Source organism: Mustela putorius, unplaced genomic scaffold, assembly GCF_011764305.1.
Source record: "Mustela putorius furo isolate JIRA1106 unplaced genomic scaffold, ASM1176430v1.1 tig00537227_pilon_pilon_pilon, whole genome shotgun sequence".
NCBI lineage: Eukaryota > Metazoa > Chordata > Mammalia > Carnivora > Mustelidae > Mustela > Mustela putorius.
In genome coordinates, this window is record NW_025422368.1 from 39,095,132 (window position 1) to 39,122,805 (window position 27,674).

The window sequence follows — 27,674 nt, forward strand, 5'->3', positions numbered from 1 at the left end:
GATTCCCACCAACAGTGTACAATTGTTCCCTTTCTCCACAACCTCTCCAATATTTGTTATCACTTATGTTTTTGATGATAGAAATTCTAAGATGTGTGAGGTGGTATCTCATTATAGTTTTGCATTTCCCTAATGATTAGTAATGTTAAACAACTTTTCATGTAGGTGTTGGCCATTTGAATATCTTCTTTGGAAATATGTCTATTCAGGTCCTTTGCCCATTTAAAAATTGGATTGCTTAGTTCTTTTGCTCTACACTTGTATAAGTTCATTATATAGTTTGGATATTTGCCCCTTATCAGATGTGTAGTTTGCAAATATTTTCTCCTATTCCATAGGTTGCCTTTTCATTTTGTTGGTTGTTTCTTTTGTTGTGCAGAAACTTTTTAATTTGATATAGTCCCATTTTTCTATTTTTGTTTCGGTTGCTTGTGCTTTTAGTGTCATAACAATAAGATCATTACCAAGACTAATGTCAAGGAGATTTTTCTCTATGTTTCCTTCTAAGAATTTTATGGATTCAGGTCTTGCATTTAAGTCTTTAACCCATTTTGAAATAATTTCTGTGAGGAGTATAAGATAGGGATCCCATTTCATTTTTTCTTTTTTAAAGATTTTAGCATTTCTTTTTTTTTTTTTTCGTGCAAAATCAGTTTTCCCACCACCATTTATTGAAGAGACTATCTTTTCCTCATTGAATATTCTTTGCTTCCTTGACAAATATCAGATGACCATACATGCATAGGTTTACCTCTGGGCTCGGGATTCTGCTTTATTGATCTATAAGTCCATTTTTAATGCCAGTACCATACTGTTTTGATTACGAAGCTTTGGAATATAGTTTGAAATTACAAAGTATGATGCCTCCAGCTTTGATCTTGTTCCTCAGAATTGTTTTGGGTTTTCAGGGTCTTTTGTGGTTTCATATGAAATTTAGAATTTTTTTATATTTCTGTAAAAAGTCATTAGAATCTTGATAGGGATTACATTGAATTTATGGATCACTTTGGGTAGTATGGACATTTTAACAATATTAATTCTATCAACCCATGAGCATGAGATATCTTTTCATTTATTTATGTTTTTTCCTTTGTCTTTTATCAGTAACCTAGGTTTCACAGTGTACAAACTTTTCACTTCCTTAGTCAAATTTATTCCTAAGTATTTTATTATTTTTGAAACAATTGCAAACGGGATTTTTAAAAATTTATTTTTTCAGATCATTTGTTGTTGGTGTATAAAAACACAAACTGAAATTTTCTACATTCTGGTGGCACTCACTCTTCTGTGGGTCTTCAGTGTCTGCTATAGAAACAGTGTACACAAGGAACCACTCTGTTCATCTCCAAATCACAGGAAGTTGGATCAACCCTGTATCTAAAAGGATATGGGGTGGAATAATTTGGTAATGGCAATTTTGAAGAGTAAGTCTGAACAATGTAAGCTGCTTTTGATTTCTTCTTGAAATCTTTAAACAGGGAGGGAGACTCTGGAAGAAAAAAAAGTTAGAATAATATTTTTCTTCATACTATTATTACCTGAAACATTTTATTTTATTTTAAGATTTATTTATTTATTTGAGAGAGAGAAGTGTGAGCGGGAAGGGGGGAGGGGCAGAGGGAGAAAGAATTCTCAAGCAGACTCCTTGCTGAGCATGGAGCCTGATGTGGGGCTTAATCCCAGCACCCCAAGATCATGACCTGAGCCCAAATCAAGAGCTGGCCACTTAACCCACTAAGCCACCCAGGTGCCCTTACCACAAGCATTTTAAAACATTAGTCAGAAGACTACTGAACAACTTTGAAGAGAATACAAATGGGACGCCTCCATTTCTTCAATAGGATGGCACACACCAACATGGGAAAGGAGAATATGTGAAATTCTGCAGAGCCCGTGAGTGGGGTGATAATAATGATAGTAATAATAATTTCAAGTTAACGTGGAATCTACATATATCTTAGATCAGTTTATCCACTCCCTTCTCCCACTTTCTTCCGACAGAGGGATTGTTTTGTTCTCACATTTTCTTCAGATGGATCAAGTAGCTAAATATAACATAAATGTCAAAAAGATGGTGAGGAAAGTACATGTCAATTCATCAGAAAAGGCGTTTGAAGAAGGATGCTTCTTTTCGCATGAGAATCTCTGCCCCTTAGAGTAACTTACTAGAATTATGCAGTAGAGTTCCAGCTCATACAGCTTCATCCACAGCTCAGGATATCTTGGCCAGTGATCTTCTTTCCCAGGTGGGTAGTTGACAAAATTCTTCCAGCAATGATCATACTCTGAGGAAACACAAATCTTGGTTCATTTCACAAATACAGCAGAAATTTACTTCAGGGAGCCCAACTTACATACTGTCTAGAAAACCCATTAGCCTTTTTAGCACTGGAGAAGGGCCACTTTCCCCCAGAATCCCTAAAAAAGAACAAAGATGAAGATGGCTGAGAGGTCATAGTGGCAGGAATGGAGAAAGGGGTCCTCTTTTAGATACTTCCTTTGTATGAAGTTCAGACCCTGTCCTTTCTTACATGATTTTGGACTTTCACTTCTGAGACTTTCAGATAATAATTAATAATAATAATAATAATAATAATGGGATAACCACTATCCTGGCCTTGAAACATACCAGCACCATGGTCTCTCATAAACCGTGAGATTCTTCGTTGTTTTTACCTGGGGCTCTCATGATCCGGACAGTCACACCACTTTTGAGGAGGTCTCGGAGTCCTTGCCGGTTTTGTGGATCCATGTGCCAGAAGAGCCGTGTTACATAAATAACCAGAGTGACACTAGGGCATTGACTCAAAAATCCTCTAATAGCCTTGGAGCATTCCCAACACGGACTCCAGGACAGGAACCAGGTGATAGAACAGTGGGTGGATGGGCAATACCGTCTTTCTGAAGTAAATTTTTCTATAAAATTAAGTTCCACATGGTTGGCAGTGTTTTTGCCTGTGTTTCGCCACATCTTATGGCTTGTGCCCCACTGGATTTCATAGAGCAGGCAGGCCTCTTTACGGAGTTCTCTGGGATCAAAGAAGACTTCAAATTCCCAGGGTTCAATTCTCCTCCTGAAACACAAGCAGCACTCCCATGTTGTCACACTATCTTTGGAGGCACCTTGAAAATCACTTCCTGCTCCCCTCTTCTGTCAGGCAGATATATAACATGACATCTCAGGAAACCTTGTTTCCTATTCTATTTCTCCAAGTTATCTAGAAAGGTCCATTTGAATTATCAGAGTTTCTCTCACAAGCATAGTGAAGAGATTTTTCCCAACCCATCTTATTTGGTTACTATTCTCTCTATATTGTCATCAACTAATTTTGAATCAGATATAAATGTATCCTTGTTTCTCTTTTAAAGGCTTCTCTTTGGGGCACCTGGGTGACTCCGTTGCTAAGCATCTGCCTTTGGCTGGGGTCATAATCACGGTCCTGGGACTGAGCCCTGTATTGGGCTCCCTGATCCTGCTCGGCAGGAAGCCCATTTCTCCCTCTCCCACTCCCTCTGGTTGTGTTCCCTCTCTTGCTGTCTCTCTATCAAATAAATAAAATACTTGTTAAAAAATGAAATAAAGGCTTCTATTTATTTTCTAATCTTTCTATCTCATCATGGAGTTGCCAGGTCCTGATCGTTAATCTTCACCATGCCTCAATAGACTCTAACTAGATTTTAGGTGTAGAAGCCTCAAATTGCCAACAAGAGTCTATTGCCAAGTCTGAGAAGAGAAAGAGTCAGCCTCAGGATTCTTCCACATTAAATTCTGTATACTAAATTCCTCACAAGAAAAAAATTCAAACTGGTCCCAATGACATCTTTATTCATTTATTTTTTTAAGATTTTATTTTTAAGTAATCTCTACACCCAACGTGGGGCTCAAACTTATGACACTGAGATCAAGAGTCACAGGCTCTACTGACTGAGCCAACCAGGCACCCCTCCCAATGACATCTTTAGATTTAATATTTTCCATGCGTCAAAGCTGGAACTCAGGGGAGACTCAGGATTGTGCTGAGGACTCTTCTTTGCAATACGGTTGAGTCATCAGCTTACTACACCCTAATATTTCCACTCATCCCTAAAGTATTACATTTATTTATTACATAGATCAGTCCTTCCACCCATCATGAGATAATATATTCCCCCTGCTATCATGCTAAATCTGAAAAATGGGCGTATAGTATAAAACAAAAGGATGAAATCAAAGTGACAAATGAATTCTCCAGACTTTTCACTAATGGCTATACAATCATGTGATTTAAACAGAGAAGAAACAGAGGCAAGGCAAAAGTGGAACAAAGCTGGAAGGTAATTTACTTGAACAAAAACCAAAAGACATACAAGCAAAGATACAGAAAGCAGTGATCGTAGAGAACGAAGTTAGAAAAGGTAAAAACAGTGGCACCTGGGTGACTCGGTGGGTTAAGCCTCTGCTTTTGGCTCGGGTCATGATCTCAGGTTCCTGGGATCGAGACCCACATTGGGCTCTCTGCTCAGCGGAAAGCCTGCTTCCCTATCTCTCTCTGTCTGACTCTCTGCCTACTTGTGATCATTCTCTCTGTCAAATAAATAAGTAGATAAATAAATCTTTTAAAAAAAGAAAAGGCAAAAAGAAAAGAGTAGGAGCATGATAAAAGAAGAAAGGAAAAATATGGAAAGCTATAGTCCTATAGCTCTTAAATCCACTTATTCTTGGTTGTATTAAATGCTCACTCTGATAGTTTTATTCTTACCTCAAGGTGGCATCTCCTGCTGAAGGACCTGTTGACCAAGAGATGATTATGTCAGATAACACCCACATACAAATTTAGCTAAGAAAAAAATACTCTGATTTTCCAAACCTGCAAACCATATCAGAAAATGGAGTGAAAAATTTTCTCCTGTATTAACTGGATTGGACCATTAAGAAAAGCAAGTTTCTAAGGGCTTTGCCAAAACCTGTTTGTCCAATCCCAAACCAAGTAATCCTCCTTAAGGCTCCTACAAGAATGATTAAGTGCAATGAGAAAGTCATTCCTCAGAGGCTCCTATGGTAATTTCTCTATGTTTCCATAGCATCTTGTACCTCCTTCATCATAGCAATCATGCTGTATTTTTTTTATATTTTATTTATTTATTTGACAGAAATAAATAAAATCTAAGTAAATAGATTTGTTGATAGTGAGAAAGGGAATACGAGCGAGTGGAGGTGGAGAGGTGGGAGAGGGAGAAGCAGGCTTCCCACTGAACAGGGAGCCCGATGCAGGGCTTGATCCCAAGACCCTGGGATCATGACCCAAACCAAAGGCAGACACTTGAAGACTGAGCCACCCAGGTGCCCCAATCACGCTGTATTTTGATTGTTATTTATATGTCTATAATAACACTGAATTGTAGATTATGTGAGATATGGATTATGTATATCTTGTTCCAGACCCTATCACACTGCCTGAAACATGTTGGTTAGCAATAGATACTTGTTGAGAAAATATTTGAATGAATCTCACTACTATCCATTATAGGATAGCTATAGATAGATAGATAGATAACAACATTGTGCAGAGAAAGTGGATCTCTCATATATTGCTGGTGGGAATGTAAATTGGTACAGTCTCTCTTGTAAATAGTTTGGGTGTTTCTTAATTAAAAACAACAACACAGGGGCACCTGGGTGGCTCAGTGGGTTAAAGCCTATGCCTTTGGCTCAGGTCATGATCCCAGGGTCCTGGAATCGAACCCCACATCGGGCTCTCTGCTCCGCAGGGAGCCTGCTTCCTCCCCTCTCTCTCTGCCTGCCTCTCTGCCTACTTGTGATCTCTGTCTGTCAAATAAATAAATAAAATCTTTAAAAAATTTTTTTAAATAAATAAAGCTACCTCTTAAAAAATAAATAAATAAAAATTAAAAAAATAAAAACAACAACACCGGGGTGTCTGGCTGGCTCAGCTGGTAGAGCTGTTAATGAGGGGCTTACTAAATGTTAAGCACTCTTTGAAATACAGGAACAGGGAACAAAAAAAAATCTCTATCTTTACGCTCATGGAGTTTATATACTAAGCCACGGATTTTATTTGAAGTGTCCTGGGAAGCCATTAGCACATGTGAGGACTATCCAAGTACAAATACTAGATTTTAGAGGCCCATACTTCTCAAGACTCAGAGCTTTGAAAATGAAATGGACACTGGCTTGACCTGAATTCAGAATATTCACAGAACAGAATTCTAAAGCTCTGAGGGCAGAAATGCGAGTCATTTGTTTTATTTGGAGAAACGTGGACATTTATTTTAGCAACAAGCATTCCTGTTAAGGGTTTGCTTCCTGGTTATTTGAAATCTAAAATTTGGGGAAGCAGTCATAAATCAAAAGGTGCAATTGTTTCCATTACCAGTCTCTCTTTTCCAAGAAAGAGAAGACACAGAGCAAAAGGCTATCCTAACATGATACCCTTTCTCAGGGGACCAGAGAGATGCACAAGTCATTGCCACCTCTGAGGGTGAAGTGGCTGTGTGGCGATGCGGGCAGGACGTTCAGCCTATCCTGCTGGCAAACCTTAACTCTGAGATGGTGTTTTTAAGCCAAAAAAGAGTCACAAGACTTGGAAGACAATTCCTCCAAAATGGGAGGAATTTTGCCCAAGGCTGTGGGGGGGGGGTGTGGTTGTGTGTGTGTGTGTGTGTGTGTGTGTGTGTGTGGAGGGGTCCAGAGTATGCCACTGGCATAAAAATTATTTGGATCTGAAGACATTCAAAAATAGACTGTCTTCCCCTGAAATCTCTTATTTTCCTACAAACAGAGCCTTCCAAAAGAACTCAAAAGAAATCAGTTGTCGTAAGTCCCATCCCCTGGAACAAACCAGGAGAGACTGACTCTTACCACTCAAGATACACCCACACACATGGTCACAAAAGCATATGTCCATCCAGTCTCCCAAGGGCCCATCTAGATTTCCTAAAAGTTTATTTGTTTTTCTATAAGTGCTCTTGTGCATCTCTGCTTTTCCTCTTACGGTGGTATTTTTTTTTTAAATATTTAAGAGATTTATTAAAGCATCTTATCACAAAGATGGAAAACACATACAAATTAGAAACATGCAACCATCATCTTCCACAGTCAAAAGTTAAAATGTTATGTATTGTTCCTGTTCTCATAGCTGAGAACTTCAGATCTTATAACCAACTCATTCACCCTGAATACTTAAGTCACTCTTCCTGAAAGTATCCAGGGCAGCAAAGAGCCAAAATGCAAACTATTATATAAAGAAAGTGCAAAGTTAAAAAAGAGAATGTGTAGAGAATACCCCCTCCCCACCCCCCCATTAAAGGCAAACAATGGCACTTTGCTCTTGCTTAACCTAGATTGTCTCCAAATACTATTAAAATGTATAGACTTAACAAAACAAAAAAAAAGAGACTTTGAATAGATGTCCAAAAGGCTTGTTAGTGTTTGAAAATAAATGCTTAAACAAAGGAAAATGTATTTTATATCAAACAAGTTTGAAGAGCCCTGTATTGCAGCATTCTGTAAAATAAACAAGACAAAAAGCTGGTATAGGGTTTATTGACAAAGGCAGAATTTCTTCAGGCAGGTATGTAAGGAGGCGGTGGCTCTTTCTCAGGCATCTTCACGGCCATTTCGTAGGTTGGCAAAACATACTGCGGAGGTGCTTCAAAGGCAGGGTACACGGCGATCTCTGGCAGGTTTCTGTTGTTGATATACTTGTAGCAGTTCCAAACGCAGTTGATTAGATATGCCTTAAAAATGATGAATAAGGCGAAGAACACAAGAACAATGAAGAGAAGGCAGCTGGAGTCCAATGCCAGGAGGTCATCTTTGTAGGGAAAATCAGATAATTGATCCAGATACTCCTTGATTCTTGGCAAGTAAGTAAGAGAACTGATAGCAACCAGGCAACTGAGAACGAAGTCAAAAAGCCGGTAACAGAAGAATGGAATCAGCCAACCCACTTGATAAGAAATTGCTCCATATACCAGCATTGAACTGATTATAAACATAAGAACAGAGACGGCAAAAAGAACACAGGCATTATCAGCCATTCTCTCAGATGAATAGTAATTGCCAATGACTTCATACTGAATGTTGACAGCTGGCATTGAGTTTGGATGAGTTACTTCCACAGTCAGCAAAATTGCCATCAATAGGTTTATCACCATGTACCAGGTCCCCAGAATGATCGTCCCGGTGCGGACATGGCAACAGCCGCAGCACCGGGTGCTGTAGAACCGGTCGCTGCGGCTCCGTTTGAAAGTCATGGACACCATCGGGAATCTCACAAGCTTCGTTCTCGGATGGGCCCCTGACAAACGCTCTCCGCCCAAAGGTCGAACCCAGATAGCTGTGCCACAGTTTCCAACACCAAACGACGCGTCTTCAAGCCCGCCCCCGGCCCGGGCCCCAGCCAGCTCCTTCGCACCTGCGCACTGAGTGTTCCGGTGGTATTTAAGCCCCAAACTCTAAACACCTCTTTGAATCACATTTTTGTGAACTCTTGTATGCATGTTTGTCTTTTCTTTCGCTAATCTGTCTTTTGTTAGTTTAAATCTGAAGGCACCCAAAAACAGAATCTATGAGGGTAGAGGAAAATTTTTCCTCCCCAGCTCTGTGTATGTTTGTGCTGGCTGCAACTGTCTGTGCATTTGTACTAGATGGTAGAGGGATAGTCCAGAGAAGATCCATGGTGCCGTTTCCTAGAGATGGAAAATGATCCTAGTTGGAGGGTGGGACCTTTTTTTGAGAGAGAGAAAGCATGTGCAGGAGCAGTGGGGAGGGGCAGAGGGAGAGAGAGAATTTTAACAGGATTTAAGCCCAGCATGGAATGCTAGAGGGGTGGTGGTGGTGGTTGATACCCTGAGATCATGACCTAAGCCAAAATTAAGAGTTGGTCACTTAACCAACTGAGCCACCCAGGTACCCCTGGAGTATGGAACCTTTAAAAAAGAAATTAGCCAGATGTTTAAAAAAAAAAAAAAAAAAAAAACAGGACTGGGTGCCTCGGTGGCTCAATGGATTGAGTGTCTGCCTTTGGCTCAGGTCATGATCTTGGGGTCCTGGGATCGAGCCCAGCATCAGGCTCTGTGCTCAGCAGGGAGCCTGCTTCCCCTCTCTCTCTGCCTGCCTCTCTGCTTACTTGTGATCTCTCTCTCTCTGTGTCAAATAAATAAATAAAATCTTAAAAAAAAAAAAAAAAAAGACAGAGTCAGGAGTCAAGAAACACTATCCTAAGTGAGACCTTATCCTTAAGAGGATATACAGGGAATTTAAACACTGAGCTGGTGGAGGAAGAGGGTGGCTAACACCTTGAAATGGGTGCTTCTCAGACAATCCAAATTGGGGCCTTTGAACCAGCAGGTCCACACAGAGGGAACCCTGTAGAAACAGAGGCGATACCTATAGAAGAAGGTCGAATTCATGGTGGGTGAAGCAGCAGTGAGAACTACAGAGAGAGTGAGATATATTCTTAGTATCTACCCCTTTCATGCAAGGCAATGATGCACAATGAGCCACAGGAGTTGGGATAGTCTGAGGAAAGTCTAGGAAAATTATTCGGATATTTCAGCTAAATAATGCCTTTAGTCTTTCCCCCAACATGCCACTCAGAAGAGAATTTTTGTAGAGGAAAAGGATAATGGAGAAAAAATATATATTGTTTCTTTCTTTTTTTTTTTTAAGATTTTATTTATTTATTTGACAGAGAGAGATCACAAGCAGGCAGAGAGGCAGGCAGAGAGAGAGGAGGAAGCAGGCTCCCTGCTGAGCAGAGAGCCCGATGCCGGGCTCGATCCCAGGACCCCAAGATCATGACCTAAGCCGAAGGCAGTGGCTTAACCACTAAGCCACCCAGGCGCCTCAATATATTGTTTCTTAAAACCCAAGACTGATTTGTGTATCCTCTCCTATCATCATGCCCACATTTATGCAAAGTCTCCTCACTGATCTCTTTGCTCCCAAGTCTTTTCTGCTACCAGTCACAAAGCCACCAAGTGCCAGCTAAGTATGTCTAAAGCACTATTTTAGGCACACCTGGGTGGCTCAGTTGGTTAAGCATCTGACTCTTGATTTCAGCTTAGGTCACAATCTCAGGGTTGTGAGATCAAGCCCGGTGTCGAGCCACTCTGGGTGTGGAGCCTGCTTAAGATTCTCTTTCTTTCTCTGCCTCTCTCCTGCTCTAAAAAAATTAAAATAACAGGCATCTGGGTGGCTTAGTTGGTTAAGCATCTGACTCTTGGATTCAGCACAAACCCTGATCTCATGGCTTGTGAGATTAAGCCTCACATCAGGCTCCGTGCTCAGTGAGAGTCTGCTTGGATATTCTTTCCCTCTGCTTCTTCCCCTGCTCACTTGCTCTCTCTCTAATAAAATAAAATAAAATAAAATAAAATAAAAACACTATTTTAGTCATCACTATGAGATTCACAAATTCTCCAAAGATCTTCTCTGACCAAAATCTGCTTCAATTTCCTTAGCCTAGTATTCAAAGCCCTCTGTAATATCACTCCAGGATCATTCCAGGTTTGCTTTCCTTTTTTTTTTTTTTTTTTTTAAGTTTTATTTATTTATTTGAGAGAGAGAGAGTGGTGGGGAGGAGCAGAGAGAGAATTCTCAAGCAGACTCCTGGCTGAGCCAGAGCCCAACGTGGGGCTCCAATTCATGACCTTGAGATCCAGACCCTGAGATTGTGACCTGAGCAAAACCAAGCAAGAGTCGGTGCATGACCAACTGTGCCACCCCGGTGTCCCTCCAGCTTTGCTTTCTAATCTCACTGCAGAGTATTTCACCAGACTCTCCTAGAGCCTAATAGGTTTACTCTTTGTATTTCCAAATGTATTTCCATATATATTTATACTCAGTTTACTCTCTATATAGTTCCAAATATATTTATATTTGTAAATTCTCTCAAACTTTTTGTGTCAACCAAGACTCTCTTTCTCTTTGCCCATCCAAATTCTACCCTTTCAAGATCCTGCTCAAATCCCATGTCAGCTGAAAATCATTTCCTTCCACATCCTGAAGTGTTTTCCCTCTCCCATGAATTTCTACAACGTTAAGTAACTGAATCTTAAATTATCAATTAACACGCCCTTGTGCTTTCACTTTTGTTGCTATTTTAAACTATTAACAGTTGCATTTTTTTTTACTTAATTTTTTATTATGGTGAAATAAGCATTGATTTGGTATCATTTGATCAAAATCATTTGTGGATGTGAATAGTTAGTATTAGTAACAATAATAAATCCTGTTTAAGAATAATATCAATATAATAGTAAATAGGAAAATTGAAAAATGCCTAAGGACACAAGCACAGGCAGGACACACACACACACACACACACACACACACACACACAGAGATTTTTGCCTTTTTCAAGAACAAGGAGTTTGCCAGGCCCCCAGGTCCGGTTTACCTTTGTCAGAAGCCATGGTGCTCTGTTACTGGACTTTTCCCCTGGAACTGTATATCGTGCTGATTGCTCTTACCAACAACATGCCTGAACATGGTAGGTGTGACCACCACTACCTGGCTTGGGCAGAGGATGACTCAGTCCTGAGTATCAGCCAATTACTGGGTATCTAGATTGTACAAGATATAGGGATTTGCATCAATATGTTGATAAGAAAACTTGTGCTTCAAATCATTAATCCTTTTTTTTTTTTTAAAGATTTTATTTATTTATTTGACAGACAGAGATCACAAGCAGGCAGAGAGGCAGGCAGAGAGAGAGAGAGAGGGAAGCAGGCTTCCTGCGGAGCAGAGAGCCCGATGCGGGGCTCGATCCCAGGACCCTGAGATCATGACCCGAGCCAAAGGCAGCAGCCTAAACCACTGAGCCACCCAGGTGCCCCTCATTAATCCTTTTTTAAAAAGATTTTATGTATTGGATTGGCCAGTTAGCTCAGCTGGTTAGAGGCATGGTGCTGATAAAGATTTTATTTATTTGAGAGAGAGACCCCAAACAGGGGGAGCAGCGGAGGGAGAGGGAGAAGCAAGCTTTCTCTAAGCAGGGAGCCCCACTTGGAGCTCAATCCCAGGATAATCAGAGCCAAAGGCAGACACTTAACCAACTGAGCCATCCAGGCACCCCTGAATTTCTAAGTTCTTCCCTGATAACATCTGAATTTAGTAATTTTTCCCTTTCCTTAAATTAAGTCTGACCCATCATTCTTTTATTAGAGAGCACAAAGGAAGAACAAAGGGGAGAGAGAATTAACTTGTTTGTATAACCTGAAGACTTTCAGTGGACTGCTTTTTAGCTATTATTTACTTATTTCCAACTTCCTCCTATTTTGCTCTTTGCCCCAATCCTGTTGGAATGAGGAAGGGCACTGTTAGATGCAAAATCAGAAGAACTTTGGCCTCTGAGTTGGGTAATTATTGTACAAGTCTTAGGTGATCCCTCTTCCTTTTTGAAGCAAAGGTTAAGTGTATGGCCAAGTCCACTTCTGCTTTTTCATCCTTCGAGAAAGTGAATATTGTGCTCCAGATTACCATTGTCCCCCTATTGCCTGACCCCTGGCTCAGGCATCTCTATGTTTCAGCACAGAATCCCAGAATTGAGGTCACTTTCAAGATCTAAGCCTCCCTCCCTCTAGCATCTCAGATCTAGAGCTTCTGAATTTGAATCTCAAGAACCATAAACCCTGTACCTGAGCCCTAAATATAAGACAGTTCTTAATCATAAAAGTCAAACAAGAGTTTCTGTAGGCAAAGCAGTTGTCCAAGTGGCAGGTGAGAGTTTTGAAGAAGAGACAGAAGTGCCACATCATAAATGAAGGCCCTTCAGAAGCCAGGTCTTTCAAATTTGTATTTGTGGTAAGTAGAAGAACAGCCCCCCCCCCCATGTCTGCCTCCTATATCTGGAACCTGTAAGTGTGGTACTTCACAATGGCATATGGGACTTTGCAGGTGTGATTAAAGTTAAGGACCTTGGGGTAAGAAGATTATCCTAACATGAGTACCCTTATCCTATTACCCTATCAAAAGTACCTTGTAAGAATGATGCAAAAGAATCGGAGTCAGAGAAAGCCCTGTGACAATGAAAGCAGAGATATGGTTGGAAGGGGCCAGGATAGAGAATGAGGACAGCCTACATGGAAAGGCATGTAAATGGATTTTTCCCTAGAGCCTCCTTAAGAAATGTTGCCCTGATGACACCTTGATTTTAGCCAGTGAGATCCTATTGCATATAGGATCCTCCAGGCCCATATGATAATTTATGTTGTTTAATACCACTAAGTTCATAGTATTTGTTACAGCAGCAAGAAGAAACTAATATGACCACACTCATGGAAGGCACATATGCAATAGTTAAGATGGAGTGTAATTTGACTTTGTTCCTATTAGATTTTTTATTGAGTTCTTGTCATCAAGGGTATTTCTGTACCCTTGAGTACCCTAAGTGTTGGAAAACTTAGAGCTGGGGCTCCTTAGGTAGCTCAGTATGTTGAGCCTCTGACTCTTAGTTTTGGCTTAGGTCATGATCTCAGGGTCATGGGATTGAGGTCCACAAGGGGCTCTGTGCTCAGCAGGGAGTCTGCTTCTCTCCCTCTCCCTCTGCCTCTCCTCTACTTGCTATCTCTGTCTCTCTATTTCTAAAATAAGTAAATATATTCCAAAAAAGAAAAAAGAAAAAAAACCTCATGGAATATCTAATTGGCTCAGTTGGTTAAGGGTCTGCTTTGGGCTTAGGGATTGAGCCCCATGTAGGGGTCTCTGCTTGGTAGGGAGCCTGCTTCTCCCTCTCTGTGCCACTCTGCCTACTTGCGCTCTCTGTGTCAAATAAATAAATAAAATCTTAAAACACACACACAAGGAAATACCACTTCATAACCTCTAGGATGGCTTTAATAAAAAAACACGACAGTAGCAAATATTGGTGAAGATATGGAAAAACTAGAACTCTTGTGAATTGCTGTTAGTAATGTTAAATGGTGTGTACAACCACTCTGGAAAATAGCTTGACAGTCCCTCAAAATATTAAACATAAAGTAACCAAATGATCTGACAATTCCAAAAGAATTAAAAATATATCTCCACACAAAAACTTGTACATGAACTTGAATTGCAGTATTAATCATAATAACCAGGGCCCTGGGCTGGCTCAGTTGATGGAGTGTGTGACTCTTGACCTCAGGGCTATGAGTTGGAGTCCCATCTTGGGTGTAGAAATTACTTAAAAATAAAATCTTTTAAGGGCATTGGGTGGCTTGGTCAGTTAAGCATCTGACTCTTGATTTCAGTTTAGATCATGATCTCAGTGTCATGAGATCAAGCCCAGCACAGAACCTGCTTAAGATTCTTTTTCTTGGGGCACCTGGGTGGCTCAGAGAATTAAGCCTCTGCTTTTGGCTCAGGTCATGGTCCCAGGGTCCTGGGATCAAGCCCCATGCCAGGCTCCCTGCTCAGTGGGGAGCTTGCTTCTCCCTCTCTCTCTGCCTGCCTCTCTGCCTACTTGAGATCTCTCTCTCTCTGTCAAATAAATAAATAAATAAAATCTTAAAAAAAAAAATCTCTTTCTCTCTTTAACCTCTACCCTTCCTCCAACCCTTACATATGTGCTCCCTCCCTCTCCCTCTCTCTAAAAAAAAAGTAAGTAAATAAAATTCAAATTAAACCTTAAAATAAAAAACTCATACTAGCTAAAAGGTAGAAACAATTCAAGTGTCCGTCAACTGATGAATGGATAAATAAGTTATGGGATAACCATACAGTGAAATATTATTCAGCTATAAAAAGGAAAGAAGTAGTGATACATGCTACAACACAGATAAAGCTTGAAAACATTATCCTCAGTGAAAGAACCCAGTCACAAAAGGTCATAAGTTGAATGAGTCTGTTTGAATGAGACTTCCAGAAGAGGCAAATCCATAGAGATAAAAAGTACATTAGTGGTTTCGAGAGGATGGGGGCAAGGGGTGAAAGGACTTGGGAACTATCTGCTAATGGGAATGGGGTTTATTTTAGGGGTTAATAAAAATGTTCTGGAGTTAGATGGTGGTAATGGTTTTATACTTGTGAATATAGTTATTAAAACCACTGAATTTACTTTAAAATGATGAATTTTTTTTAATTTTAATTTTTTTTATTTCTTTTCAGTGTTCCAGAATTCATTGTGTAGGCACCACACCCAGTGCTCCATGCAATACGTGCCCTCCATAATACCCATCACCAGGCTCACCAAACCTCCCACCCCCATCCCCTCCAAAACCTTCAGTTTGTTTCTCAGAGCCCACAGTCTCTCATGGTTCATCTCCTCCTTCAATTTCCCCCAACTCCCTTCTCCTCTCAATCTCCCCATGTCCTCTGTTTTATTCCTTATGCTCCACAAATAAGCAGAACTGTATGATAATTGACTCTCTCTGCTTGACTTATTTCACTCAGCATAATCTCCTCCAGTCCCATCCATGTTGATACAAAAGTTGGGTATTCATCCTTTCTGATGGAGGTATAATATTCCATAGTATATATAGACCACATTTTCTTTATCAAAAATGATGATTTTTTAAAAGATTTTATTTATTTGTTTGAGAGAGAAAGGGAGCAGGAGGAGGGAGAGGGAGAAGTAGACTCCTTGCTGAGCAGAAAGCCCCATGTGGGGCTTAATCCTAAGACCTTGGGATCATGACCCAAGTTGACGGCAGATGCTTAAGTGATTGAGCCATCCAGGCATCCCATTTATTTATATTTTGAAATAAGAAGTCCTACTCTGCGCTATCCCACCCAAATCAGAGCACATAACTTTACTTACAGGGCACACACCTAGTTGTAGACCAGTTTATCAGACATTTAATGTTCTAGCTGAGAAAGAAGGTAATGTGTGTCCCATAGCCATGAAGTCAGAAATGGCATGCACTTCTCTAGCCCTGGGCATAATGGCCCCAGGAGAAAACTTCATTAACTCAGGAGTGAACCAACCTGCCAACAACAGAACTGAAGAAGAAAGAAATGGCTACCCTTTTATTAATTTTAAATAACTTTTAAAAAAATAATATAGGAGTGCCTGGGTGGCTCGGTCGAGTCAGGTACGATCTCAGGGTCATGGGATGGAGCTCCGTGTCAGGCTCTGCTTTCAGCAGAGAGTCTGAAATTCTGGCTTTCCCTATTCCCCTCCCGCTCCAAAATAAATAAATCTTTAAAATAAATAATATAATATAATATAATATAATATAATATAATATAATATAATATAAATGTATTAAGCACAGAACGTAAATCAAAATCCTTAGTGGACTCAGGAAATCTAGCAGCAACAACTCCATTCAATTCAGAAGTAAATTTAGCAATGCAGCCTCAGGAATCGTGGTGTAAGGCAGAAAGAACTCAAGGTGTGAGGTGAGAAAGGTCAGGAAAGGAAGACAGATCCTTCATAGGCTGGTGGCAGGAGAGAAGGAGCACTGAAGTCGGTGTTGTACTCTGTAAGCAGGAGCCAAGTCAGGTCCCGGAAAGTCTTTATTTAAAAAAATTTTTTTTTAAGATTTTAGTCACCTGTTATCACGCTTGTGAGCGGGGGAGGGGCAGGCAGAGGAAGAAGCAGGCTCCCTGGAATCCTGAGATCTTGACCTGGGTTGAAAGCAGACGCTTAACCAACTGAGCCACCCAGGCATCTCTGAACTCTGGTTTTCTATAGGCCATTCTCCTTTGCTCTTCCCAGAGGAGGACAATGGCACACTGAAGTCAGCGCTCACTCTTCCTACATATAAAGAAGGCCCAAGCAATGGAAAGACCCCAGAGAAATGGGGACTCCAGCAGTCCTGAAAGTGATTGAAATTTTCGCCTTAAATGCGGAGGACTGTCTGCTAGATAGAAGACTACTTAGGGGTGTCTGGGTGGCTCAGTGGGTTAAAGCCTCTGCCTTCAGCTCAGGTCATGATCCCGGGGTCCTGGGATCAAGCCCCACATCGGGCTCTCTGCTCGGCAGGGAGCCTGCTTCCTCCTCTCTCTCTGCTTGTCTCTCTGCCTACTTGTGATCTGTCTGTCAAATAAATAAATAAAACCTTAAAAAAAAAAGAAGACACTATTAGTTATGTGCTCCATAACCATGAATTACTATAACATAGACCAACTCTTTCTTAATTTTCAATGAGTACTTTTTTATTCAAACCTCCATTTTTTCCCCCATTCTAGTCTGCAAGTATTATTTCTTTAATATTTTCACTACTCTAATACTTTGGTGAATACCACTAACCGTGGAATAATGGCATTTTATAATTACTATTATTTCTTTTATTATTTTTTATTTTTTTAAAGATTTACTTTTTAATTTATTAGAGAGAGAGAGAAAACGAGTGGTGAGGAAGGGCAGAGGGAGAGAGAGAAAGAGAGAAGCCAACTCCTTGTCAAGCAGCTAAGCCCCCATGCAGGGCTCAATCCCAGCACCAGAGATCATGACCTGAGCCAAAAACAGACACTTAACTGACTGAGCCACCCATTTACTGGCTCTACTATTTTACTAGACTGAGTGCCCCCTAATTACTACTATTTCTGTTCTAATATTTTAATGACAGATGATTTAAAGAATGTATTTTGATTTTGTGCAACTCTCTTCTAAAATCTCAAATTATCTCCTAAACACTTGGATCAGATTACCTTTTATACCAAAAAGTAGTCCTTATTGCAAATATCTATCTACATAGAACACAAGCAAGGAGAAGATTGAATAACCAGATTTCTCCCAAAATACTATAAAATAAATTATTGTTATGCTGAAATAAAAATTCAGTAAGTATATTTTTAAAAGCATATTTAAACATATATAAAGTATATTTTTAAAATGATAGTATATAAAAAATAAAGATCAGTTCAATGAAATAAAACTGTAAAGATAATTTAGTTCAGAAATAATCTGCACCACAGGATGATTTGTTTTTGTTTTTGTTTTTGTTTTTGGCAGCAAAGCAAGGTTTATTGAGTGATAGATAGTAAAAATGGTACAAAGCTCCAGAAGAGGGAGGGGATCCGAAAGGGTTGCCAGTACAAGATGATTTGTAATATTTGTCCAGCATGATTTGGGACCATTCCAATCAATATGAGCAGCTTATTTACTCAATAAAGCAAGCTTAGCATGTCATATTATAAATAAGAAAGCCATTATCCAAGCAAGCATGTTGTTGCCCAATTAAAGAATATTAATAGAAGGGTATGATCTGAAATGACTATAATTCCTCTAGTATCTGGACCTGGAGGTTAATCGATCTTGCCATTTGGATCATTTAACTAATTCCCTTCCTCTGATTTCCCAATACATGTTCTATGCTAACTTGTTTTCCATGTGCACTTTTCCATCACACACACTATGCTAGCTAACCCTCTTCCCTTGGCATCTTATGATAAGCCCATATATTAATGACTGATTTGCAGGTGAAATTTTATGAATTTTGTTTATGCTAATCAGACTCACTTGTTCAAGGCTGAATGCACTACCAGGAATGCTGGGACCGCATTAGCACCCCCACCAAAGTATTGCTATGTTTACCAAAACAACCACCTATCTTTGTTCTGTCACATTGATTGCTCAGCTCTTTCTTCAACAAATACAATTCGAAAGTCCTTCTGTAAACATATTGACGCAGGTGGTTATTGTTTGCAACATCGTGATTGTTTCACTGAATTGTTCTAAATGATAGATCTAAAGCCAATCTCCCCCTGCTATCAGTCAGAACAGTGTTTTCATTTCATTTATTTATTTGTAAGAGAGAGGGAGAGTGAGAAAGCGAGCACAGGCAGGCAGAGGCAGAGGGAGAAGCAGGCTCCCTGCTGAGCAAGGACCCCCCCCCATGTGGGACTCGATCCCAGGACACCGGGATCATGACCTGAGCCGAAGGCAGCTGCTTCACCAACTGAGCCACCCAGGTGTCCCAGTGTTTTCATTTCAAATGATGCATTTGACAAAGTGCTTTTTATACATTGTTTTGTTTGTGTTCAAGGATAGGCATTCAGAGTTGCTACAAGTTCTGTAGCCTCATCTCCATTGTCCTTATAAATTACCCGTTCACTGCTGTTCTACACTGAAGTCCTGGCTACAGGAGGAGATTGCAAAAAAAAAAAAAAAAAAAAAAAATTGTGTCCATTCTATTGAAATGATTGTTGCAGTTTGTTTGAATGCCTTCAGCGTTCAGTAACAGATTAATCTATTGTGAAATATACATGTCATGGATTACTGCTCAGCAGTTGGGGGTGCCTGGGTGGTGGTTGCGGGTGGGGGGGGGGATCAATTATATCCCTAACTATATTAACCTGTAAGAATCTCTGAAACAAAAGAGGAAAAACAAGTGGTAGAAGAATATACTCCAATACTGCTTCTATAAAGTTTACATATTTAAGCAGCAATGCTTTACATTATCTTTGGTTCTAAACCTATGTAGTAAAATTACAGAATGGGAATGGGAAAGACATCAACTTCAGGATGGTGGTTTCTTTTTTTTCCCTTAGGATTTAAAAAAATGTATTTATTTGAGAGAGAATGAGAAGTGGAAAGGGGCAGAGAGACAGAGAGGGAAGCAGACTCCTTACTGAGCAGGAAGCCTGATTCTGGGCTAGATCCCAGGACCCTGGCTGGGATCATGACCTGAGCCGAAGGCAGATACTTAACCAACTAGGCTACCCAGGATGTACCCCAGGATGGTGGTTTCATTAGGAGAATGGGAAGAGACTGGGAGGGTTAGATAGGCATCTTTATGTGTGTTTGTAATGTAGTTAAATTATAATGACCAACATTTTTTAAAAATCTAAAAATAAAACAAAAATTAAAAGTTGTGGCAGTAATCCAGGTGAGAGTGGTGAAGTTGACAGAAGATTGTAACAAATGGCATTAAAGAAGGGAGTAAATAAAGCAGTGATTGACAAACTTGCGCTTTAGTTCTCCCAACAGGGAAATGAGTGAATTCATACTTCCTGGTGCAATCCAAAGTATCCAACCAAGTCTAGAGTTTTGTATTTGAAGTCTGTGAATTTTGCATTTTACCCCAGGAGTCAATTTAAACCTTTGAATGTAATTCCAGGTTTAAAATTTTTCTAAGTGGGGACAAAATATCGACAATGACATATGAACAAAAAGTCATAACACTATTTCACTCTGAAAACTGTAAACAATATAAATCCCAATGATAAACACTCCCTTAAGTAATATATGTATCTAAATAATCATATATAATATAGCCACTAAATGAACTATGTAGATATTGGTGATTTGAAAAAAAATTCCTATGGTCACATTGAGTACAGAGAGATACAAAATTATATAAACAATGTGATCTCAGCTATAAAAATCATATATGACAACAATAAAAGACTAGAAAGAAATTTAAGTATCAGGTACTATTTTAATATTATTATTCATATTATTTTATACTGTCTCAAAATAAGTTTTTAAAGATTTATTTACTTATTTATTTAAGAAAGTGTGTGTGAATGGGGAAGCATTTATTTGAGAGAGAGGGAGAGAGAATCCTCAAGTAGACTCCCCATTTAGCGTGGAGCCCGACCTGGGGCATGATCCCAGATACTGGGGATCATGATCTGAGCTGAAACCAAAAGTCTGCTACTTAGCCAACTGAACCACACAGGTGCCCATAACTTATTTATTTATTTTTTTAAAGATTTTATTTATTTATTTGACAGAGAGAGAGAGACAGTGAGAGAGGGAACAGAAGCAGGGGAGTGGGAGAGGGAGAAGCAGGTTTCCCACCGAGCAGGGAGCCTGATGTGGGGCTCAATCCCAGGACCCTGAGATCATGACCTGAGATGAAGGCAGACACTTAACAACCGAGCCACTCTGGCACTCCAAAATAATTTATTTTTAAGTACCATTGTTAGCCTGTGAGATCTGCCAAAGAAAATTGATGACTTTAGGGAAATTTGATATTCACCTTCTCTATGAAGTATAAAAAATAAGGTCTACCTCAAGAAACAACCTGACATGATGTTTCTAAGTAACACACAGAATAATACCTGCCCGTAAGAGACCACCAATAAATATCAGTCTCCTTCTATCTAGAGTCTAATAGACTGTCAAGTGCATCATGACTGTTAGATCATTAGGGCTGATGTGTGCGTATGTGTGTGTGAGATTAGGGAGATGATTAATCGTGATGGATTTTCCAGGAAGGTAAGTCATAAATACAAATATACTGGTATTTCAGACCCAAGAAGTCATACAGCATGTGACTAGTTTTATTGGAAGATTTACTCTAAGAATACCCCTTCTATTTCTCACAGCCTACCCACATCCACATTCGTCAACCACCATGTCTTCATAATGTCGTAAAATGACATTGTCATCATTGTCCTGATAGAGCATGGAAATGGGGGACAGCTTGGTGGGGATACAGACAGCCTGGGGGACTGCTGGGTCAACTGCATGCATCAGGGCTTGCATGAAAGCATAATTGGAACTGTTGAGGGAGGTGGTCAGGGAGAAAGGACAGTCTCCATGGCAATAGTTGGCCATGAACCCTTTGGGAGCAATAATCCACTTGTGCCAGCCTAAGTCCCGGAAGTTGATGAACAGCTGGTGACGATGGCAGAGGTTCTTGCAAGAAGCTTTAGGGGCAGGGATGGCTTCCCTCCTTCTTCGGGATGAAGGGTGGCACTGCTCTGGGTTGAGACTCACCAGCAGCAGGGAAGCCTGAAAGGACTGTCTCAGTCTGGCACAGGTGTCCTGAAGCTGAAAATTCACCCCTGGGTCTCTGGTCCTCTTGACCAGTATCTCTAGCAACAAACCTAAATTCTTCCGGGGGTTGTTATTCCAAACCTTCGCCACGTCCAGCAGGTTGAAGTGCACAACTCCTTGAGGCCATGGGACTGACTGTAACACGAGCCTTTTCCCTGGTTTGGGGATGGACTGGCCCCCCACGTGAGGCTCCTGAACCAGGGACAGAGCCAACTCCAGTTCCGGTCCCAGCTTATAGTAAGTGTTGGGCCCCAAATCTAGGCCCAGCTGGGCCATCGTTAGCTGCTCCGTATCTTGAACGGCAGACAGGTTAAAGTAGAGCAGCTTCTGCAGGCAAGGGGAGGCTTGAGGAAGTTTCTCTGAGTAAAGAAAGAGACCTAGATGGGAACAGAGATGGTGAGAGTCACCAAAACAGATTTCACTTCATATGCACCTATATGATATAAATGCCAAATGCTATATGATATCTACATATGCAAAATCAGGGCGGAAAATTATCGGTCATACTCAAACCCTCCCATAGGGAAGATTTGTTTCTCCCCCTCTTCATTCAAGACCAGAGGTTCTTATCTTCACATCTGCAGGTCCCCAGGGTGTCCTGGATAGAATTTAGAAAGTCCATGAACTTGGATGAGAAAAAGAATTACATCTTTATCTTCTCAGAACTCTAAATGAGGTTTAGCATTTCTTTTAGCTATGAATATAGGCAACAAATCCCAATAATATTATCAGGGCCTATGACACTGTTACCAATAAAAATCATGGGTATGTTCATAGATTAAGTTTTTGCGAATGTCTTAAAATCACATTAATGCTCACACTGCTTTGAATTTATCATAAATACAGTCCCCTCCCTGGATATTATTATGTATTGTTTTAATAAATGTATCAGTTTATGTTTCTGTACACACATTTGGTTTAAAATATTTTCATAAAAGTATTTGAAAATTTAATTGATTTTCTTGGAATTTTTTAAAAGATTATTTATTTAGTTGAGAGAGAAAGAGAACCTGAGCAGAGGGAGGGGTGAAGGGAGCAGCAGAGGGAGGGGCAAGGGAGAAGCAGACTCCCACTTGAGCAGGAGCCCAATGCAGCCCTTGATCTCAGGACCCTGGGATCATGACCTGAGTTGAAGGCAGACACTTAACCATCTGAGCCACCCAGGGACCTGATTTCCTTGGAAATCTTAAATATTTTATTTTAGGCAGGCTCCATCTCACCACTCTGAGATCATTACCTGAGAGGAAATCAAGAGTCAGATGCTCAACCGAACGAACAATCCAGGCGCCCCAACCCTAAGTAAGGATTTTCTAAGGCCATTCAGCTCTATGAAGAAATTACACCAGAAACCCAAACATTCCAGCAGTGCCTGGCTGGCTCAGTCAGTAACACGCACATTGGATCCATGGAGATTACATTAAAAAACACAAAAGAGGAAGAACCCCGCCCCCCTCAAGAAACCCTAATATTCTACCATTCCCCCTTCATTCTCAAGTCTCATTTTTAAAAAATCAATAAAATAAAGAAGCATTTGAAATGACACAGTCCTCTTCAAGCCTACCTTATCATCTTTCTCTTTCTTTTCATTGACTATCTTTTGGAAAAGTAGGTCTATATTTGCTGTCTCTAGCTCTTCATATTCTTCTGTTATTTTCCAACTCTCTACCCCTCACTACTCCACAGAAACATCTTTCTTACAGGCTGGCTAGCTGTCAAGGGCAGAGATATCTTCACAGTAGTTACCGTCTCCACTTCCTGAAAAGCTGACCTCTCCTGTTCAAGGCTAGAATTCTAACCTATCAGTCTTCCTTCCTCCTCCTAGCACTAAATCAGATTCCTTAAGCATAAAAGAAAATAAAAAAGCCAGAATGGAAAGGATGGAAAGATTTGAGAGCATGAAGATAAAAGAACTTCTATATTCAAAATGATGTCATTAACAAAATTAAAACCACAAAGAACAATGAAGGAAACTGATAAGTTTCCTTCGATGCATGCGTTTAAATTCATAATTAGAACTTTTACCAAAAAAAATTTTTTACGAAAAAAAATTTTTTTTACAAAAAAAAAGAAAAGAAAAAGAAAGAGCTTTTACAAATGACCAAGAGGACTGGTAAATCATTAAGGAAAAGAAGACTCCTCAATAGAAAATGGCCAGCGTTTATAAACAGGCAATTGTTTGGAAGGAAAAAAGAAAAGAAAGGAGAGGAGAGGAGGGGAGAGGAGAGGAGAGGGGAGGGGGGAAGGAGGAGAGGAGAGGGGAGGAAAAGGAAGAGAGGAGAGGAGAGGGGCGAGGGGAGAGGAGAGGAAGAAAGAAAGAAGGAGGGAAGAAAGGAACAAGGTAGGAATGAAAGAAAGGTTCATTATCCATTTAAAAATGCATTCCAGGGGTGCCTGGGTGGCTCAGTTGTTAAGTGTCTGCCTTCAGTTCAGGTCATGATCCCAGAACCTGGGCTGGAGCCCCACCATGGACTCCCTGCTCTGCAGGAAGCCCTCCACTCCCCATGCTTCTATTCCCTCTCTTCCTATCTCTCTCCGTGTCGAATAAATAAAATCATTAAAATAAATAAATAGGGGCGCCTGGGTGGCTCAGTGGGTTAAGCCGCTGCCTTCGGCTCAGGTCATGATCTCAGGGTCCTGGGAACCAGTCCCGCATCGGGCTCTCTGCTCAGCGGGGAGCCTGCTTCTCTCTCTCTCTCTCTGCCTGCCTCTCTGTCTACTTGTGGTTTCTCTCTGTCAAATAAATAAATAAAATCTTTAAAAATAAATAAACAAACAAACAAACAAACAAATAAATAAAAAAATACATTCCACCTTATTAAAGTAGTAAAAAGCAAAACAATGAGATCATGCTTTGCTACCAGAATAACAAAATTTAAAAGCTAAAAGAGTATTGTTACTCAATGGCCTTCCAGTGTAGCAGGGATAAGTAAGTACCTTGTAATACCTTCACGGAATGAATGAAATACTGTAAGCAGTGAGAATGAGCTACAGTCACACACACTATGGATAAATCTCACAAATACAATGTTGAGTGAAAGAAGCCAGACAGAAAAAAGGATACATTTCACATTTCCATTTATGTGAAGTTCAGAAACAGGCAAAACTGGTAAGTAATGTTACAGGATAAAAGTTATTCTTCCAGAGGAATAGCGATTAACCAGAAGGGGGCATGAAGGTTCCTCTGAGGGTTGTTGCTCTGTTTTGTTTCTGGTTCTAGGCGCTGATTATTCTGTGAAAATTCACTGAGCTCTTCTCTAGATTTGTGCACTTTTCTGTACGTATGCTATCATTCCACACGTTTCTTTAATATTTCTATAAGGGCTGCTTTCAAACTGTGGGAAAGTGAGAAATCTTTTTTTTGTTGCTAAAGATTTTATTTATTTATTTGGCAGACAGAGATCACAAGTAGGCAGAGAGGCAGGCAGAGAGGGGAAAGCAGGCTCCCTGCTGAGCAGAGAGCCCTATGCGGGGCTCAATCCAGGACCCTGAAATCATGACGCCAGCGGAAAGCAGAGGCTTTAACCCACTGAGCTACCCAGGTGCCCCAGAAAGTGAGAATTCTTATACATTCATGGTGGGGTATAAATTTCGGAAGACACTTATATATAAGAAGTATAAATGTGCCTTCTCTGATCTAAAAATCTCCTTCTAAGAATTTATCCTAGGGAAATAGAAAAAGCCTAACACACACACACAAAACAAAACAAAAATGGATGTAAAGCTGTATTGTTTATATTATGTTCATACCCATCAACAGAGCATCAGTTACGTAAATTACAGCATGTTTATACAATGGCATATTGTACAGCCATTAAAATGAGATAGCTGTGACTTTTAGTTCTGATTTATATGAGATATTCATAATACCTGAGTAACATATAGTATGACCCATTTATTAAAAATATAAGTTTCTATTATAAATATATGCAAAGAAGAAAAGTCTGAAAAAACATGCATATAAACTATTAATGATGGTTTTCTCTAGAGGAAGGTTAGGTAGGGAGGGGTGATGGTGAGACTATACCCTTTTCCTGTATTATTTGATAGGATTATGGTCACCACAAAAATCAAAGTTTTTTCCATGGGGAAGGAAGGGAAGAATCCTTAGCTGTTTTCAGACAAGCTTCCCATACCTTTTAACCTTCCACCAGGAATTTTCCCTGAACCCCCACTCCCAAGTCTTGAGTCTTTAACATACTAATACTTAGCATAAAGTATGGAAGTCTTAACGTTTGTCTCTCTCCCTTCTATAAACCTTTTTTTTCTTTTACCTTTTATAAACTCTTCAAGGGCAGACTTTATCTTTAATTTCTATATTCCCATGGCCATACCCAGTTCCCAGCACATAGCAGGTATCCAAGAAATGCTTCCCAGACAAATAAGTATTCAAATTTTATCTCCAGATACTGTAAAACTAACCAATCAGGGCCCTCGATTCCTCTTGTAATCCCCAAGCCTCCACCCACCCACCCCACCCACCCCACCCCACCCCACCCACCCCCGCTTCTGGGAAGCTATATAGAAATGCAGATTACATCACCCATCTCTGGCTTGGAATAAGAATTGGGTGATAAAGTGAGGGGCAGGAACTGGACAGGAGAACCTCCGGTCTGTCTATCTATCTATCTACCTATCTATTTGGAGAATCCACTTTTAACAACTGACCTACGTAATTTAGGTGGATGGTATCAGTTTGACAAACTATTGAATGGCATTTATTCAGATCATCATATAATGGGTATGACAATGGCGTATACCACTGTTCTGTACTCACAAATCAGGAGCCATTTCCACCCAACTAAAATAGTGACGAGGTGTGGAGATGGGAACCTGATGTCTGGGGCCAACTAGACTCAATGTTCCCTGCCCCACTTGCCATATCAAAGGCACCACAGTGCATAAACCAACCATGGGCTGAAGAATGAAGCCTGGGCCATAATTTCACCTTTGCTGCTTTCACCTTAACTGTAACACAAAAGTGTTGATTCAGAAAAAAACCTATTTTGAATCCTACCTTTACTCACACGCTGGCTATATGGTCTTGAACGGCTCTGGAATAGTTTACAGGTTAATTTGCCATCTAAGACTGACTTTCCTTATTGTTAAAAAGCTAATAAGAATCCCTGCCTTTGGAATCTCGGGATGTGGTTGGATTAATGAGATAAGATATGTAAAACACCAGCACTGGGCCTTCTACAAACCCCTCGGTAATTGTTACCTTCCTCTTCTTCTCTTTCTTCATGCCATCAACTGCTAGACTTTTCTCTAGAATGCACGCTCATTTCCTTACCTTGATCCAGGAGATGTCGGAGTATGTTCCCACGCGTACTGAGATCCTTTAGGTAGCATAAATCTCGGGAGCCCCCACTGGTTGCTGCTGCCTCTCCATCCCAGAAAATTCTCTTCAAGATAGAAGGCACAGGTTGGAACTTTTGGGGTGAGGGCACTTTGTCTAAGCCCAGCAATTGGAGAAAGACATGTTCTTGGAATTGGAAAGTCTGGCCCAAAGACACAGTTACCAGGACGCGGAGAGCCAAGATGGTCAGGCAAGGAATCATGGCCTCGGAGCGGAGACGCTGCTGGCCAGTGGGGTTAGAGAGAGCTCGATGGTCTGACTGCCGGGCAATTTAGGTGCTGCTAATTTATCTGATGGAGGATAATCAAGTGTGAATTGCTCTCTTCCCAGCTCCTCAAAGGTAATTGGATGGGAAAGGACAGAGAATTTTTTTCTCTTCTCTTGCTCTACTCTTCCCCCATAAAAGTTCACAAAACAAAGTTTATCAATGCATAGACTTAGCCACAAAAATCTGAGGTTTGTCTGCAATAGACAGAGTGGAAAGGAGACAGGCATTATTCATGGAACAAATGCTTATTAAGCATCTATTATGTGCAAGGCTCTGAGAAAGGTTCTAGAACAGTCATGAAAAATGCCAAGTCTTGTCACTGACAGTCTATTTAGACAAATACATAGGTATATTTCTATTAGACTGTATCCACAGCAATGTGAGA

General features: G+C 40.3%; 3 protein-coding genes across 4 annotated transcripts; all 3 read right to left on the reverse strand.

Moving 5' to 3' along the window:
• Positions 1 to 1,193: 1,193 nt before the first annotated feature.
• On the reverse strand, positions 1,194 to 11,470 carry APOBEC1 (apolipoprotein B mRNA editing enzyme catalytic subunit 1). 2 transcript variants are annotated; one of them, NM_001310163.1, is made up of 5 exons: positions 11,406 to 11,458; positions 4,740 to 4,767; positions 2,677 to 3,074; positions 2,167 to 2,285; positions 1,196 to 1,489 (listed from the first exon to the last, which is right to left on the reverse strand). In NM_001310163.1, exons 1-5 carry the CDS (start codon positions 11,419 to 11,421, stop codon positions 1,340 to 1,342), a joined length of 711 nt encoding a protein of 236 aa, NP_001297092.1. In that variant the 5' UTR covers positions 11,422 to 11,458; the 3' UTR covers positions 1,196 to 1,339. The 2 variants fall into 2 exon arrangements, with proteins under 2 accessions (XP_044928772.1, NP_001297092.1); XM_045072837.1 differs by lacking the exon at positions 4,740 to 4,767 and having other exon boundaries at positions 1,194 to 1,489; positions 11,406 to 11,470.
• On the reverse strand, positions 7,011 to 8,431 carry LOC101678559 (lysosomal-associated transmembrane protein 4A-like). The gene has a single exon (XM_045073138.1). It carries the CDS (start codon positions 8,263 to 8,265, stop codon positions 7,564 to 7,566), a length of 702 nt encoding a protein of 233 aa, XP_044929073.1. The 5' UTR covers positions 8,266 to 8,431; the 3' UTR covers positions 7,011 to 7,563.
• Positions 11,471 to 21,212: 9,742 nt separating the features above from the next.
• GDF3 (growth differentiation factor 3) lies at positions 21,213 to 27,223 on the reverse strand. Its single transcript, XM_004752531.1, has 2 exons — positions 26,956 to 27,223; positions 21,213 to 22,042 (listed from the first exon to the last, which is right to left on the reverse strand). Exons 1-2 carry the CDS (start codon positions 27,221 to 27,223, stop codon positions 21,213 to 21,215), a joined length of 1,098 nt encoding a protein of 365 aa, XP_004752588.1.
• Positions 27,224 to 27,674: the final 451 nt, after the last annotated feature.

Coding starts and splice junctions, on each gene's coding strand:
- GDF3 (XM_004752531.1), bottom strand. CDS start 27,223: ATGATTCCTTGCCTGACCATCTTGGCTCTCCGCGTCCTGGTAACTGTG. Junction 22,043..26,955: donor CCGACATCTCCTGGATCAAG/GTAAGGAAATGA, acceptor GTTCCCATCTAG/GTCTCTTTCTTTACTCAGAG.
- LOC101678559 (XM_045073138.1), bottom strand. CDS start 8,265: ATGGTGTCCATGACTTTCAAACGGAGCCGCAGCGACCGGTTCTACAGC.
- APOBEC1 (NM_001310163.1), bottom strand. Junction 3,075..4,739: donor GCAGGAGATGCCACCTTGAG/GTAAGAATAAAA, acceptor CTTGTGTTTCAG/GAGGAGAATTGAACCCTGGG. Junction 1,490..2,166: donor AACTCTACTGCATAATTCTA/GTAAGTTACTCT, acceptor TTTTTCTTCCAG/AGTCTCCCTCCCTGTTTAAA.